The sequence below is a fragment of the Aquarana catesbeiana genome, linkage group LG04, assembly GCF_042186555.1.
Source record: "Aquarana catesbeiana isolate 2022-GZ linkage group LG04, ASM4218655v1, whole genome shotgun sequence".
Classification (NCBI taxonomy): Eukaryota; Metazoa; Chordata; class Amphibia; order Anura; family Ranidae; genus Aquarana; species Aquarana catesbeiana.
Window position 1 is genome coordinate 581002367 of NC_133327.1, and position 16244 is coordinate 581018610.

The 16244-nt window shown below is 44.6% G+C and overlaps 1 protein-coding gene across 3 annotated transcripts in view; it reads left to right on the forward strand.

Moving 5' to 3' along the window:
• Positions 1–675: 675 nt before the first annotated feature.
• The window catches only part of FANCL (FA complementation group L), a 235619-nt gene continuing 220050 nt past the window's right edge, over positions 676–16244 (forward strand). Inside the window, exon 1 of one of the 3 annotated variants that reach the window (XR_012243984.1) lies at positions 676–868. Coding sequence is in view for 2 of the 3 variants with exons in the window: in XM_073628117.1 (XP_073484218.1) it covers positions 749–868 (120 nt within the window). In the remaining variant the exon portion in view is untranslated. The remainder of the gene's footprint in view (positions 869–16244) is intronic. The other 2 variants (XM_073628117.1, XM_073628116.1) reach the window with 2 other exon arrangements.

The window sequence follows — 16244 nt, forward strand, 5'->3', positions numbered from 1 at the left end:
CTAAGTCCATGACTTGGGCTACTGTCAGGAGGTTGTCAGATTTCCAGTGTCTGGCTATGTTGAGTCTTTTTTTTTAGGATTTTTCATGTAGTTTTTTTTTTTGGGTGGAACCCCACTTTAATAGCAAAATATATGTATAGTTTTTACTATAAAAAAAAAATTGCTGTGCGCCGCTAAAGTGTTCGGGTTTGACTTGAAGAAAAGGTGGCAACCCTACCCTCAGGTAATTTGAGTTTGAGACCCCTGGTGTATACTAAAACAGAAAAAAAAAATACTGTGTGCCGCTAAAGGTTTGGGGTTTGGCTTGAAGAAAAAGTGGTAACCTTACATTACATGTACATCCAATGTGCTGATGAGGGAATCCCCTCGTTTTCTTCCATTCACCTTGCTGGATATGACTGGTGTATGGGCAGTCTATGTATTCAGCTCTCCCATCTGTGGTGGAGGAAAGCTGTGATAAGAAGGGAGCTGTCATATCATGACCAGGCTGTAAGTGTGACACTAGGAATCTATGACCTTGTATCCTCTCCCGCCCGCTATTAGAACAACACATGTCACACCTATTATAGAACGTCTCTCCTTCCGCAGCGCCTGGCGGGAAACACAACACGATTTCTGAATGAGAGCAGCCGCGCTGGGATTGGGAGGGATGTCTGTGAAAGGCGCGCTGTGATTGGTTGGCGGGTCACGTGCCTGCTGTAGTGTGTAGACACGCTACTTCCTGAAGTATTGTTGTGTACCTGTGTGGATGTATCTTCCCCTCCCCCCATCCCCTGCTGCCAGCGGACCGACAATGCTGAGCCAGTGTCCGCTATTCATCCCTCAGGACCTGCCCGGCCGGGTGTATGATGGATTCATCAGTGCCCAGGTATTGTATTATATATAATACAGACACTCACCTATTGTTTGCTTTTGTAACTGGAGACTGTCTTTACTACATTTTAAATAAAGCTTGTGCAAACCCTAAAGTGAAATAGAAGGCAAAAAAATGAAGACGAGGCTCTATATTGTACAATACACATGCGATGAAATCCACTTACCTTCCTGTTTGCTATTCTCTGCAGAACAGGGTTGTCAAATGTCAGTAAATTCCCAGTTTGTAAAATCCATGATTATCACGTGTGTTTGTCCATTACAGACATGCAGTCTGCATGTGAATTTACTGAAGTTTGCAACCATGTAACAGAATGTACACGAAGTTCAGTTATGTACACTCCGCTCAATGTACATTCTGACACACTGCCTGTGATTGGATGGCTACACTCCTGTGCATGTGTGGGAGTGATGTCATCCTGCACCAGCCAATCAAAACAGGTGTAGACCACCGCCCACTCACTGCTGATCATTTAGTTATTGGTCTTCAGTAAACAGAGAGCCGATGACTGTCAGCCACCGATTCTCTGCTAGAGCTGCATGATTCTGGCTAAAATGAGAATCACTATTTTTTTTGCTTAGAAGATAGATCAGGATTCTTGCGGCCTAACATCATCTTTCACATTAAAAAAAAAAAAATTTGGCTAACTTTACTGTTTCGTTTTTTTTTTATTCATTGAAGTGTATTTTTTCCCCCAAAAAAGTGTTTGAAAGACCGCTGGGCAAATACAGTGTGACATAAAATATTGCAGCAATGGACATTTTAGTCCCTAGGGTCTCTGCTAAAATATATATAATGTTTGGGGGTTCCAAGTAATTTTCTAGCAAAAATGATTGATTTTAACTTAAGAAACAAGTGTCAGAAAAAGATTTAGACTTTAAAGGAGTCCCGCAAATTTTTTTTTAAATGTCAGCATCTACAAATACTGCAGCTGCTGACTTTTTAAAATAAGGACACTCACCTGTCTCAGGGTCCAGTGATGTCGGCACCCGAGGCCGAACTGTCGCTCGGCTCTCGGGTGCTGCCGCCGCCATCTTCTGTAAGGGAATCAGGAAATGAAGCCTTGCGGCTTCACTTTCCGGTTCCCTACTGAGCATGCGCGAGTCACGCTGCGCAATCAGAACGGTCCCTGTGTTTCCCAGCAGACAGCACAGGGGGACGGGAAGTGGTGTAGACTCCCGTGGGAGTCTACGCCTGGAAGTGGGTGCAAATACCTGTATTAGACAGGTATCTGCACCCCCTCCCCCCTGAAAGGTGCCAAATGTGACACCGGAGAGGGGGAGGGTTCCAAAAAGCGGAGGTTCAATTTTAGTGTGAACCTCTGCTTTAAGTGGTTAAACTTCCAAAAACTTGGCAGACTGCCTGGATTTTTCTTTACACACAGAAGTTTGGTTCTTTGATCTAAGAAGGAAGAGTTAGTTACAATGTTTCATGTTAAAAACTTGGCAGACTGCCCAGATATTTTCTTTTGACAGCTGAGTGAGCAGATAAGTCTCTCCACTTGTTATATGAAAGAATCTGCAAACTCTGCAATAGAGATCGTCAGGGGGGTTGAATCGAGATCACAATTTTTTAACGATTAATTGTGCAGCTCTATTCTCTCCTCTGCCCCTCCAGTGCTCACTGGAGTGCTGGGCAGTGGAGGTGGTGGGAGCGGCTGGCTCAGTCTCCCAGCAGCACGCTAAGAGCTGAGCTGGCTGCCAGGTCCAGGTAGGGTTGCCACCTGTCCGGGATTCACCTGGACAGTTTGGGTTTTGAATCATGTATCCGGGTTACAGGCGGACTGAAACCCGGACACATTATGCAGGCCAGGGTGTGGCTCCCCAAGTAACCAAGATAGTCGCACACAAATCTGTTGCCGCCTGGGAGCTGCGGGTGGCTGTCTGGGGGCAGCTTTGGCATCACTGGGATGCGGGGTGATGATGTCAGCAATAGCAATTTGGCTACATTCACTGTTCCCTGCGGCATGCTATGCGCACCACATTACTACTCTTGGTGCACCCAGAGGTGTCCCAGGCTGCGAAAGTGTTCGGGTTTGGCTTGAAGAAAAGGCGACAACCCTAGGTCCAGGCTTCTGGGTGGATCCTGACATTAAAGTGATTGTAAAGTCTCTTTTTGTTTTCTATAAAAATAACAAACATGTTATACTTACCTGCTCTTTGCAGTTGGTTTTGCACAGGGCAGCCCAGATCCTCCTCTTCTAGGGTCCCTCTTCGGTGCTCCTGGCCCTTCCCTCCTGTTGAGTGCCCCCACAGCAGGCAGCTTGCTGTGGGGGCAGCTGAGCCGCAGTTCCGTGTGTAATGCATAGAATGCATTAAGATGAAAAACCTTGTGACTTTACAACTACTTTTAAAGTCGTTTAAAATCTTTTCAGAGTCTGGAATAGCTAAATGACATCAGCTGACAGTGGACTTTAGCCTGTTGACGGCTGCATACGGGTCAGAGGTGGGCAAAACTAAGTGCATTCCTGGAACCACAGGTGAAGTAGGGCTAAAAGAATTTTGCCCCTACGTCTCCTTTAACCATTTCCAGACCACCCGCCGGGACAGGCGGCCCATAAAGGCACAGCGATATACTGGTACTGCCTGTTTGCAGGTTTAGGAAGCGCCTCCCCCGCGGTAATTGTAAACAGCAGGGGGGTTTGCTTTGTACAGAGGGAACTAGCAGGGATAAGAAGCAAAGAGATCTTTAGTAAAAAGCAGCACACATTACACAATTAACACTTGTTAGGCACATATTTGACCTCTTGATTACCTGAGATGTTAAAGTGGTTGTAAAGGTAGAACCTTTTTAATCTTAATGCATTCTATGCATTAAGATAAAAAAGCTTCTGTGTTCAGCAGCCCCCCCTAATACCCGAGCCCCATCTCGATCCAGCGATGTTGCATGAGAGACTTAGCTGGCCGGGACTCTCCCTCCTGATTGGCTGAGACAGCAGCAAAGCGCCATTTACTTCCGCAGCTGTCAGTGAGCCGATGAGGAGAGAGAAGGGACGGGCTGGGGCCGCAGCTCCGTGTCCGAATGGACACAGAGAGCAGTGGCTTGGCTCGGGTGTCCCCCATAGCAAGCTGCTTGCTGTGGGGACACTTGGCAAGAGGGAGGGGCCAGAAGCGCAGAATTGGGACCCAAGAAGAGGAAGATCTGGGCTGCTCTGTGCAAAACCACTGCACAGGGCAGGTAAGTATAACATATTTGTTATTTTCTAATGGAAAAAAAAACGAGACTTTAGTATCACTTTAATCACTTATCAGCCAGTGTTGTTAGCACAGTGACAGCGTATAATATTATCACTAAATTAGTGTCACTGGTGATGTCAGTTAGCCAGTTCCTACAAAGTGGCAGTTAGTGTCATACTGCCCCCCGCACTATCACAGTCCCAAGTTGCTGATCACCGCCATTAGTAGTATAATTTAAAAAAAAAAAAAAATCCAGTGTATATATACCATAGTTTGTAGACTCTTTAACTTTCACGCAAACCAATCAATATACCCTTATTAGATTTTTTTTTTTTTTTTTTTTTTTTTTACCAAAACCATGTAGCAGAATACATTTTGGCCAAAATTTGTGAAGACATTTGATTTTTTTTTTTTATTGGATATGTTTTGTAACAGAAAGTAAAAAATATTATTATATCTAATAAAAAATAAAAACCCCAGTGGTGATCAAATACCACCAAAAGAAAACTCTTTGTGTTTGGGTACAGTGTTGCATGACCGCAAAATTACCAGTTAAACTAGAACAGTGCTAAATAGCAAAAAATGGCCTGGTCATAAAGGAGGTAAAACCTTTCGAAGCTGAGGTGGTTAATGACACATTAAAGTGTGTATCTATACTCTAATAATACATTTCTCTTATGTGGCTGCCTTTTTTGGATCTATTTCATATACAGTACCACTAGGTGCTATAATTGTACAACAATTGCAAAGAAAAAACAGCTGCTCATAAGGGATGAGCTCAGGCAAATTCAGGCACAAGCCCACCAGGAAGCTGCCACCTGTACTGGCCAATCATAAGCAGCCAAGGCATTTCCCCCATTTAAAGGAGAGATCTGGGGAATTGGCGCTGCCCTGTTAACATTAGATGTTAATTAAAGATCACAAAAAATATAAATAAATATATAAAAAGAAAAGAAAAGGGCTAAATGTGTATCCCTTAGGTGAACGTACCCCTACGCTTGTGCCAAAATTAATAAAATTAGTGAAAAAAATTGTTTTATATAATGTGCAATCCCTTAAAGTGAACGTGCCATTCCTCTGTATTGCGTAAGTGAATATTACAATATATGGGTTTGGTTTAAACTTGCTCCACCTCCATTGCAAAACTTCACATTTACAACATATCAAATCATATCAAACCATATCAAACCAAAACTTTTGAAAATTATTAAGTAGTCTCCTATAAAATTGTTGGGGTCCGTGACAAAACCCACTATTTGGGGGCTATCAGTCTCAGTGTAAGGTTACCACATATCCCTAATATATATGGTGACTAAAGTGCACTGTGCATAAAGTGAAACCAAAGTGTATTAAACCTCTATGATACAGTCTCAAAATTCATATATAATAAATTCATATATAATAAATTCATATATAAAAAATTCATAAAAATAGGAATCCAAACCATTAACACTCAAATAAAAAGTAACGAATATGGATACACATCTATGAAAAAAGTCCCTGTGATGGACCCAGGCAGGGTTAGAATGTCTTAATTTTTATAGACAAGAATATTAAGAACGTCAGGATCGGTTAACATGCATTTAAAAATGCCCAAGGGGTGGTAAAAGGTGACTTCCGTGCATGTAGAAGCTGGTGACTCCAAGTGCTCCACCACTCACCAGAATCCGTCACCCCCTAGGGGGTATTGGGCAGAGGAGTGGGTGTCTCTGGATGACTGCCTGTGATGGATGTCCCTTTTAGGCTTTACTGCTCCGTGAGTTCCTTCTGTTACACTGGTGGTGAGGGTCCCCATCTGCTGATCCAGGTCCGGGTACCTCCACTACTATCCACCTCCGTACTGCTAGATCCTCCTCCCGCAAAGAAATAGACAGGGGGCTTGCATAGTGAAGTACGTCCAGTTTATTCAGGGTTTAAAAGTTAAAAAGCATTACAACCACGGCTGGGTGCAAAGGATGGGATCGGGAAACGAATCCGAGCGTGCGTCCCACCATGCGTTCCAGCCGGCTCTTCCAGGCATGACGTGTGAGCGTGACTCCGCCTTACGCGTTTCGTTATCAGTAAGGCGGAGTCCTGCTCAAGGGTACAGGGCTGCTGTGATTGGCCCTGTACCATCTGATTGCTGTGGCCAATCACAATGATAACACAGACTGCAATGCTGCAGCCTGTTAAGTCTCTCTTTTCCCAGCTTTTGGCTCTGAGAGGAGAGTGCGTGTAGTGCAGTGCTGAGCAACAATGATCTGACACTGAACACCGTCATTAGAGCAGTGCAGTGTCCGTATGGTGTCATTGCAGCAAACAGTGTTTTTGATCATTGATCAGAGCAGTACAGTATAACATCACTATAGTATATATATTTATTTACCATAGGGAATAAAATGGCGGTTGTTGCAATGTTTTATGTCACACAGTATTTGCGCAGCAATTTTGCAAACATGATTATTTCTTTTTGCAAAAAAACACTTTCATGAATTGAAAAACAACAAAACACAATATTTATCCAAATGTTTTTGTAAAATGTAAAAGATGATGTTACGCCAAGTAAAAGGATAGCAAACATGTCACACTTTAAAATTGCGCAAGCTCGTGGAATGGTGCCAAACTGCAGTACTTAAGAATCTCCATAGGCGACGCTTAAAAAACTTTTACAGGTTACCAGTTTAGAGTTGAGAGGATCCTCATTTTAGATTACTCTTCAGAGAACATTAAACAGTTTTTTTTAACCATGTGTGTGGTTGCAATGCAGTTACAGCAAGGCTCCAATCACTTGAATGGATTACGCTCAGCAAGCAGTAATGTCTGCCAAGCACAACAGGGGGTATAATTCCTGCCATGGCATGTGTACACCCCGGTCGCTACCTGTCTAGCTAAAGGGGTAATAGTTGAGGGGCAGTAAAAAGCTTGACCGTGAGGTTTTACTACCGCTCAATCACAAGTGTAAATGAGCCCTGTGCACACCTGTGCAGCCAGTCACAGTGTCTCTGAACACTACCACACAAATTCCAGTGTCACCACAAGGCCTCATTCACATTGCACATATGAATGTGTACCCCGTGCATGAGCCATGTTTACCCAAACAGGGATGCACAGGTGTTCTATGCATCCACATGCAGGCAGTTCAATTTATGTCTATTGGGACACAGTGGCCGCACAGACAAAGCCACTGCTCCCAATGTGACATATGTGTGGATGCAAGGCCCAAACTAAGGCAGATTGGGAGCAGTGGCTGTGTCTGTGCAGCTGCTGCATCTCAATAGACCTAAATGTGACTGCCTGCACAGGGATGCACAGAACACCTGTGCATTCCCATGCAGGTAAACATGGTCCCTGCATGGGATACGCATTGATGCACCCCTGTGAATGAGGCCTAATGGTACAGCCAGTCGCATTGTTCCTGATGGCTGCCACACCAGTGACAATGTCACCAGACCAGTGCAGCCAGCAACAATGGCCCTGATCTTCGCTACATCAGTACAGCGTCACCAGAGCCACTGCAACCAGCAAAAGAGTTTCTGATCACTGCCACACCAATGCAGTGTTACCTTTGCACTCACACATATGGTATCCAAATACTCTGGAGGAGTAGCAGAATATGTTTTGGGGTAAAATTCTTAGTATGGCTATGCTGTGTGTGAGAAATATAAAACTGACATCATTTTTTTTCTGCATTTTCCAAAAATTTGTGGCAAAAAATGTCTTTGAAAGACTTGCCATAGCTTGGGGTTTTTATTCTTAAAAATGTGGTCATTTTGTGGGTTTTTCTGATGTCCTGGTGCTCTAGGGCCTCCAAAAATGTGATTGATTTTAGATTGCGTAATTTTATGTCACTAGAAAGCCTGAAGGTGCTCCTTGGAGTTTGGGCCTCTCTATGTGGCTAGCAGTGTTGCCAACTTACCACATTAAAATTTGCTGACAGGACACCCAAAATTTACTAGCACAGCCAAGTTTCTACTGCCATCTCCAAAAGTTACAAAATTACAGTTTTAAGTGCAAATTTCAGTATACTGCTAATTGCATATTGTACTTGTTTGTAATGTGATTTAAGGTAGATATTAGGGCAAAAATCACGATTGCCGCTGGCCACTCGTGATCGCGTGCACGAGCGCCAGCACGGGGATTTGTGCGTGTAAAAACACAAATCCCTGGACTGTCAGAGGAGAGGAGTCAAATCCTTTGTTCCTACTAAGTATGAAAAACGATATGTCTCCTCTCCTAGTCAACTCTATCCCCCCCCCACAATTAGAACACACTGAGGGAATACACAATTAACCCCTTGATCGCCCCCTAGTGTTAACCCCTTCCCTGCCAGTGACATTTACACAGTAATCAGTGCATTTTTATTGCACTGATTGCTGTATGAATGCCAGTGGTCCCAAAAAAGTGTCAAAAGTGTCCGATCGATATGTCGCAGATCACCGCCATTACTAGTAAAAATAAAAATAAATAAAAATGCCATAAAATCTTTCCCATAGTTTGTAGACACTATAACTTTTGCACAAACCAATCAATATACGCTTATTGCATTATTTTTTTTTTTCCAAAAATATGTAGAAAAATATATATTGGCCTATTTGGACTTTTTTGTTTATAGCGCAAAAAATTTAAACCGTAGTGGTAATCAGATACCGCCAAAAGAAAGCTCTATTTACGACCGCGCAATTGTCAGTTAACCACTTACCAACCCGGCCAATTCTGACACTTCGCTCCTACTTGTAAAAATAATCTTTTTTTTTTTTAGAGGTCGACCGATATATTGGCCGATATTTATTTGGCTTTTTTTACTTAATTGGCATCGGCCGATTGTGCTGATAAAAAAGGCCGATTATAACTTCACCATGACTTGCAAATGACTTCTGTAATAGAAGTCAATGCAAGTTACCTGAAGTTTTCTCTGAAGAGACTTCTTTCCTCCTCTGGGCAGCTTGCCAAATCTGATAAGAAGAAACATTGTATCTCTTCTTGGTTCTTTTATCAATGAGCTGAACTTCATGTAGAGGAGTTCTCAGTGTAACCATTTAAAGACTAAATCTTTTCTGACACTTGTTGCTTACAGGTAAAAATCCCGTATTTTCTGCTAGAAAATCACTTAGAACCCCTAAACATATTATATATATATATATATATATATATATATATATATATATATATATATATATATATATATATATATATATATATATATATATATATATATATATATATATATATATATATATATATATATATATTTAGCAGAGACCCTAGGGAATAAATTAGCAGTTGTTGCAATATTGCAATATTTTATGTCACACGGTATTTGCGCAGCGGTCTTTCAAACGCAATTTTTTTTTTTAAAAAATACACTAATGAATTAAAAAAAATCATCAAAAAATTTTTTTAAAAACTTTTCGTCCAAAAGTTTTGATTACCTGTTTTTGTGTATTTAATATTTACGATATAGTTTTTTTTTTTTTGTTATCTAAATTATACATACAAGTGAACTGATTGGAGGTTTGTTTTGTTTAAATGTAAAAAACTTTCTGTATCACTTATTACTTAAGGTTGCTTTCAAACTGGAGCGGGCATGCGTTGACGGTAAAACGCTGTTAGTTTTAGCGGCGCTTTACCGTCATTTTAGCGGCACTATTCGGCTGCTAGCTGGACGCTTATAACCCAGCTAGCGGCTGAGGAAGGGGTTAAATGTGCCCCTGAAGCGCCGATGCCGAAACGCTTTGCAAGCGCTTCAACAGCGGTGTGCATACATTTCAATGGGCAGGAGTGGTGGAGGAGCGGTATACACCGCTCCAAAGATGCCGCATGCAGGACTTTTTTTTTTTTTTAACATCCTGCCAGCGCATCGCCTCAGTGTGAAAGCACACAGGATATCAAACTGAGACTGCAGGGGAGCCGTTTTGCAGGCACTTTACAGGTGCTATTTTTAGCCCAAAAGCGCCTGAAAAACGCCCCAGTGTGAAAGGGGTCTAACTGTTAGATTTTATGAGATGAAGGGAAAAAAAAAAAAGAAAAAAAAATCGGCCAAATATATCGGCCCAAAAATATCGGCATCATATATATCGGCCATCGGCTACCGCGATTTCTAAATATCGGCATTGGCCAGAGGAAAACCCATATCGGTCGACCTCTAATTTTTTTGCTAGAAAATTACACAGAACCCCCGAACATCATATATGTTTTTTTAGCAGAGACCCTAGAGAATACAATGGCGGTCATTGCAACTTTTTATCTCGCATGTTATTTGCGCAGCAATTTTTCAAAAACGTTTTTTTTGGAAAAAAAAAACAGTTTCATGCTTAAAAAAAAACACAAAAAAAACAAACAGTAAAGTTAGCCCAATTTTTTTGCATAATGTGAAAGATGAAGTTGCGCTGAGTAAATAAAAACCTAACATGTCACGCTTCAAAATTGCACACGCTCGTGGAATGGCGCCAAACTTCGGTACTTAAAAATCCCCATAGGCGTTGCTTTAAAATTTTTTACTGGTTACATGTTTTGAGTTACAGAAGAGGTCTAGGGCTAGAATTATTGCTCTCGCTCTAACGTTTACGGCAACACCTCACACAGCCTCCTAGCCGAGGCGGCACCATTTTTTTTGAATGCAGAGGCCAGGCGTGACGTCATAACATTGGCCTCCGGCGACCACCTGGTCCGTCGGAAATCTCTATGGGGCTGGCGGATCCATTCTCAGACTCACCGATCTTAGTGGTGAGTCAGTAGAAGCACCGGAGGGGGACGGGACGTCCCCTCTCGCTGCCCGTAAGAACGATCAGTCGGCTGACCCGCCGCTATGATCATTCTTATGGTGTAGGGAATCGCCGGCTGAAAACGGCAATATCTGAATGATGCCTCTAGCTGCAGGCATCATTTAGATATACCCCCACAAACCCAGGACGTCCTAGGACATCCCGCGGTCGTCAAGTGGTTAAAGCGACGCAGTGTCAAATTGTAAAAAGTGCTGTGGTCAGGAAGGGGGTTAAATCTTCCGGGGCTGAAGTGGTTAACTAACAACAAAGCTTTATTTTCTAACTGATACTGAGTGGGAACTAATTGCCACTGACATCCCAATTGACACTAATACAGTGATCAGTGATAATAATATACACTGTTTCTGTATTAACACTGGGTAGGAAGGGGTTAACATCTGGGGCAATCAAAGGGTTAACTGTGTGCCTAGTAGTGTGCTTTTATTAAGGAATATGACGGTTTTCATTTCCTGCTTTGCAGGGACACAAAAAACGGCATATCCCCACTGTTAGTTTACCAACACAGATCTCTCTCCTGTCATCTGCTCTGCCAGTCGGTGAGCCCCAGCCATGAATCATTGGCCAGGACCTGCTGATTGGCATGTGTTGGAGCTGGAAGTGCCAGACAGCTGCTTGCCCGCAGCAGGGCTAAATAGAAAAAAAAAAAAAAAAACGCCTGCCTGGCGCCCGGAACTGCATGTCCTGGGCGTGGCGTGGTATAATTTGCGCATCGCCATGAGAGGAAAGGCAGGCACAGCACTTCTGGCTCCCAACCACAAACCAAACGCAGTAGAAGGCATGTGGACCATCCCCAGTAGGACACCGGCCCAAGGAGGAAAGGCAGCATCACAGCCTGTCCGTTACCCGGCCACCATATCCATGTAATGGGCAGCGGCTCACTAGGGAAGGACAGTGTAGGAAGGTGGGACGATATGAGATCCAGTGATCTCAGTGACTCATGCCATCTTAGGCTGTGTGGCTGTGGCATGACTGGGTGAGAGTGCAAAACTGAAGAGGTTGAAAAAAGCTTAAGAGAAAACGGTTTCCATTGGAACTGAAGCTCTTCCAACCAGCTGCCAAACACTACCCGTCCTCTCACTGTTAAGGAAAGGGTGCCAAATCAAGCCTGCAACACCTTCAACCTCTTCCAAGTTGTCAAATTGGGAAGGAGATGTCGGAGGTGGGCGGGTAGTGAGAGTAGGCAGAGGAAGCCCTCAGCGCCATCAGTGACTGCTTGTCGCTGCCCCAGCCACCAGAGGAGCCAGTTCCTCAGCAAAGGTCAGCATTGTAAGGGCAACGTCCTTGGTCAACATAGCGAGCACTGCATCCTGCTCCAGCAGGCCTCAGTTACTGCCCGGGGCGGCATTTAAGTCCGTGGGGGGGGGGGGGGGGCGGCACATGGGGGACAAGACACCTGCCACAGTGTAGCCCAGGCGCCAGGTCGCATTGGCAACTAGAATTAGCAGCTTGGCGCCTGGGGTTGGTCGAGCCCTGTAGTAAGTAAGAAGCTCAGGGACAGAACTCGGGAGAGTAAACAATTAGAAAAGGCAGACACACACACACATGAAATTGACACAGTGACATTGACAGCAGTGTGCAGCAGCAGAGATGATGATGATACCTCACCGACATGACATGTCCTCTCCATGGCTCAGCAGTCCTTTTTTACTGCCCAACTGAAAGAGCCAGACATTCCCAGAAGATTTGAATTGGTGTACACTCAGAAGAGCAATCACAAATTCTTCTAAAGAGATGCCAAAGGGAAGCATGCTGATAGGAGGAGAATACAGAGTGACATAGAGATGAACTCCCCTCCTGTACTTCTTCCCTTTCACTGACCAGTAACAGGCTGTGATGAGACCTTGACAACCTAAGCTCAGAGGAAGTGGGTCGAATGATGCTGGCCATCAGACTGAGGACATCTAACAGCAGGAAAAAAAGCACTATGGGGAAATCTCTGGATTTAAAGTGAATATTGGAGAAAAAACTGGTTTTATTATTTTTATCTTTTAGGCCTCATGCACACTGGATGTTTTTTCAGCTACTCCTAGGGGCACCTGGCTTATTTTTATTTTTCCTGCCTGTAATCGCCCCTGCATGTTAGCCTATCTACACATAGGCTTTTGGAGGAGTTTAGAATCAGAAAAAACCCCACTGCCAGTGCATCCAGGAGCAGTGGCATTTTGGCAGAAAAAGACGCTAGACACCCCTAAACGCGCATTAACGCTGGATGTCTTTAGCACTTGAGCGTTAATTCATTTTAATGGCCTGAGTAATTATTATTTTAAACAGTGAAATTACTTAAACACTGAAGCGATTGACGCGCCTAAACAGGCTACACACTTTTTCACCAAGTTTTTTTCTGCCAAAATGCTGCTGCCTGGAGGAGAGGCTTCTCTTTTCTTTGCTCCTGCAAAACGTCCTGTGTGCTTGAGGCCTTAAGGCTTGGTTCACACTGCCGCGACTTGGGATCCGACTTGTGAGACCCCAAGTTGTGTGACATGTCAAATAACATGTTAGTCAACGAGAACTGTCCTAATTAGCATTACTAACGTCGCTCTGACTAGAAAAGGTTCCTGTACTACTTCAAGGCGACTTCTATCCGATTTGTGCCCATAGACTTTAAAGAATAAGTGCAGCCTAAGCCCATTTGGCTGTACTTATCCTACGGGTCACAGGAGTGCAATTCGTTTTGCACTCCTGTGACCCGTTTTCAGCAGGGAGCGGGCTGAAGTCCGCTCTCTGCTGACGCCACTGTGATCAGTCCAGGCACTGCATCATCACGACAATAAAGTCTGGGTCCGCCAGGTGCCTGGACTGACACCCGTCTCAGCCTCTTAGCGAGCTGCTGAAAGTCTGAGATGGCTGCTCATCGCTTCAGTGAGCGAGGAGGAGCAGAGTGAAGTGCTGCTGATTGACAGTCAGCAGCTCTCTGCTCGAGGAGCTGTGAGAACCGAGCCAACGGCGATGTTCGATCGCTCAGTTCTCAGTGTAGAGGCGCCAGGGAACAGATGCAGCATCAGACCGATGCGGCATTAAGTATAATGGAGGAAAAATCCCCCAAACCCATACTTCTCTTTTAAATAATGGAAGTTGCCTCCAAGTCAGATCCTAATCTTAATTAACCACTTGCTTACTGGGCACTTAAACCCCCCTCCTGTCCAGACCAATTTTCAGCTTTTAGCGCCGTCGCACTTTGAATGACAATTGCGCGGTCATACAACACGGTACCCAAATGAAATTTTTATCATTTTTTCCCCACAAATAGAGCTTTCTTTTGATGGTATTTGATCACCTCTGCGGTTTTTAGTTTTTGTTAAAAAAAATTGAAAAAGACAGAATTAAAAAAAAAAAAAATTATATTTTTTTATATTTTGTTATAAAATTTTGCAAACAGGTAATTTTTCTCCTTCGTGGATGTACGCTGATAAGGTGGCAGTGATGGGCACTGATGGGTGGCGGTGATGGGCACTGATGGGTGGCAGTGTTGGGCACTGATTGGGCACTGATTGATGGCAGCACTGCTAGGTGGCACTGATTGGCACCACTGGTGGGCACTGATTGGCGGCACTGGTGGGCATTGATAGGTGGCACTTGTGGGCATTTGATAGGTGGCACTGCTGGGCACTGGCAGGTGGCAATGACTGATGGCACTTGGAGGCACAGATGAGGCATCTGTGCCTCCTTCCTCTTCGGGACCGATGTCCATTTGACATAAGCCGGTGATCGTCTTTTTTTTTTCCTTCTCACGCTGTCAGCGTGAGGAGAAAACAAAACCGATCACCGAGCTTTTGTTTACATCATGTGATCAGCTGTCATTGGCTGACAGCTGATCACATGGTAAGGCCCCTTACTCGGATCTGTGATCATCCAAGTCTCCGTGACTCGGTGATCACAGCGCGCACACCGCGCGCCCTGCAGGGTGCGCGCGATGCGCGTGCACAGGGGAGGACGTCCCGTGACGGCCTCCCGGAGATTGAGGTCCGCGCTGTAGCCATCATTCGGCTATGGCCCGGACCTCAAGTGGTTAAAGTGGTTGTAAAGGCAGAAGGTTTTTTATGTTAATGCATTCTATGCGTTAAGATAAAAAGCCTTCTGTGTGCAGCAGCCCCCTAATACTTATCTCAACCCCATATCTATCCAGCGATGTCCACGATTCCCTTCAGCCAGCCGGGACTCTCCCTCCTGATTGGCTGAGACACAGCAGCGGCGCCATTGGCTCCCGCTGCTGTTAATCAGGAGAGAAAGGGGGCAGGGCCCAACCACAGCTCCATGTCTGAATGGACACGCAGAGCTGCAGCTCGGCTCGGTGCCCCCATAGCAAGCTGCTTACTGTGGGGGCACTCAACAGGAGGGAGGGGCCAGGAGCAGCAAAGGGGGACCAGAGAAGAGGAGGATCCAGGTTGCTTTGTGCAAAACCAACTGCACAGAGGAGGTAAGTATAAGATGTTTGTTATTAACCACTTCCTGCCCAACCTATAGCAAAATGACGGCCGGGAGGTGGTTCAGTTATCCTGACTCATATGACTTCTTTCAGGGTAACTGCCGACGTGCGCCCATTGCGATCAGTGGTGCAGCGTGTCAGTTTGACGGAGGCTCTTTACCACGTGATCAGCCGTGTCCAATCACGGCTGATCACAGTGTAAACAGGAAAAGCCATGTATCAGCTTTTCCTCACTCACATCTGACAGACACGAATAGAGGAGAGCCAATCGGCGGATCTCCTGACTATCAGCGCAGCCCCCCTGCGGATGCCCACACTGGACCACCAGGGATGCCACCAGGACCACCAGGGATGGTACACAACGGATGGATGACCAGTTATACCACCCATGGCCACCAGGGATGACAGTGCCCAAAATATGCCAATCATTGCCCACAAATGGTGCCAGTCAGTGCCCATTACCAATGCCAGCCAGATGTCTCCCTATCAGTAATGCCCATCCATGCCACCTATCATTGCCCATCCATGCCACCTATCAGTGCCACCCATCAGTGCAGCCTATGAGTGCCCATCAGTACCACCTATGAGTGCCCATCAGTGCCGCCTATCAATGCCCATCAGTGCTGCATACCAATGCCACCTATCAGTGCCACCTTATCAGTGCCCATCAGTGCAGCCTCCTTAGTGCCCTTCAGTGAAGGAGAAAACATACTTATTTACAAAATTTTATAACCGAAACAAAAAAAAACAATTGCAGGCTTTTTTTTATTTGTTGTGCTAAAAATAAAAACCCCAGCAGTGATCAAATACCCCCAAAAGTAAACTCTATTTGCGGGAACAAAATGATAAAAAAATTGTTTGGGTACAGTGTAGCATTGTCATTCAAAGTGCGACGGCGCTGAAAGCTGAAAATTGGCCTGGGCAGGAAGGGGGTGTAAGTGTCTGGTATTGAAGTGGTTTTACAAAAAAAAAAAAAAAAATAAATAAACAGACTTTACAAGCACTTTAAT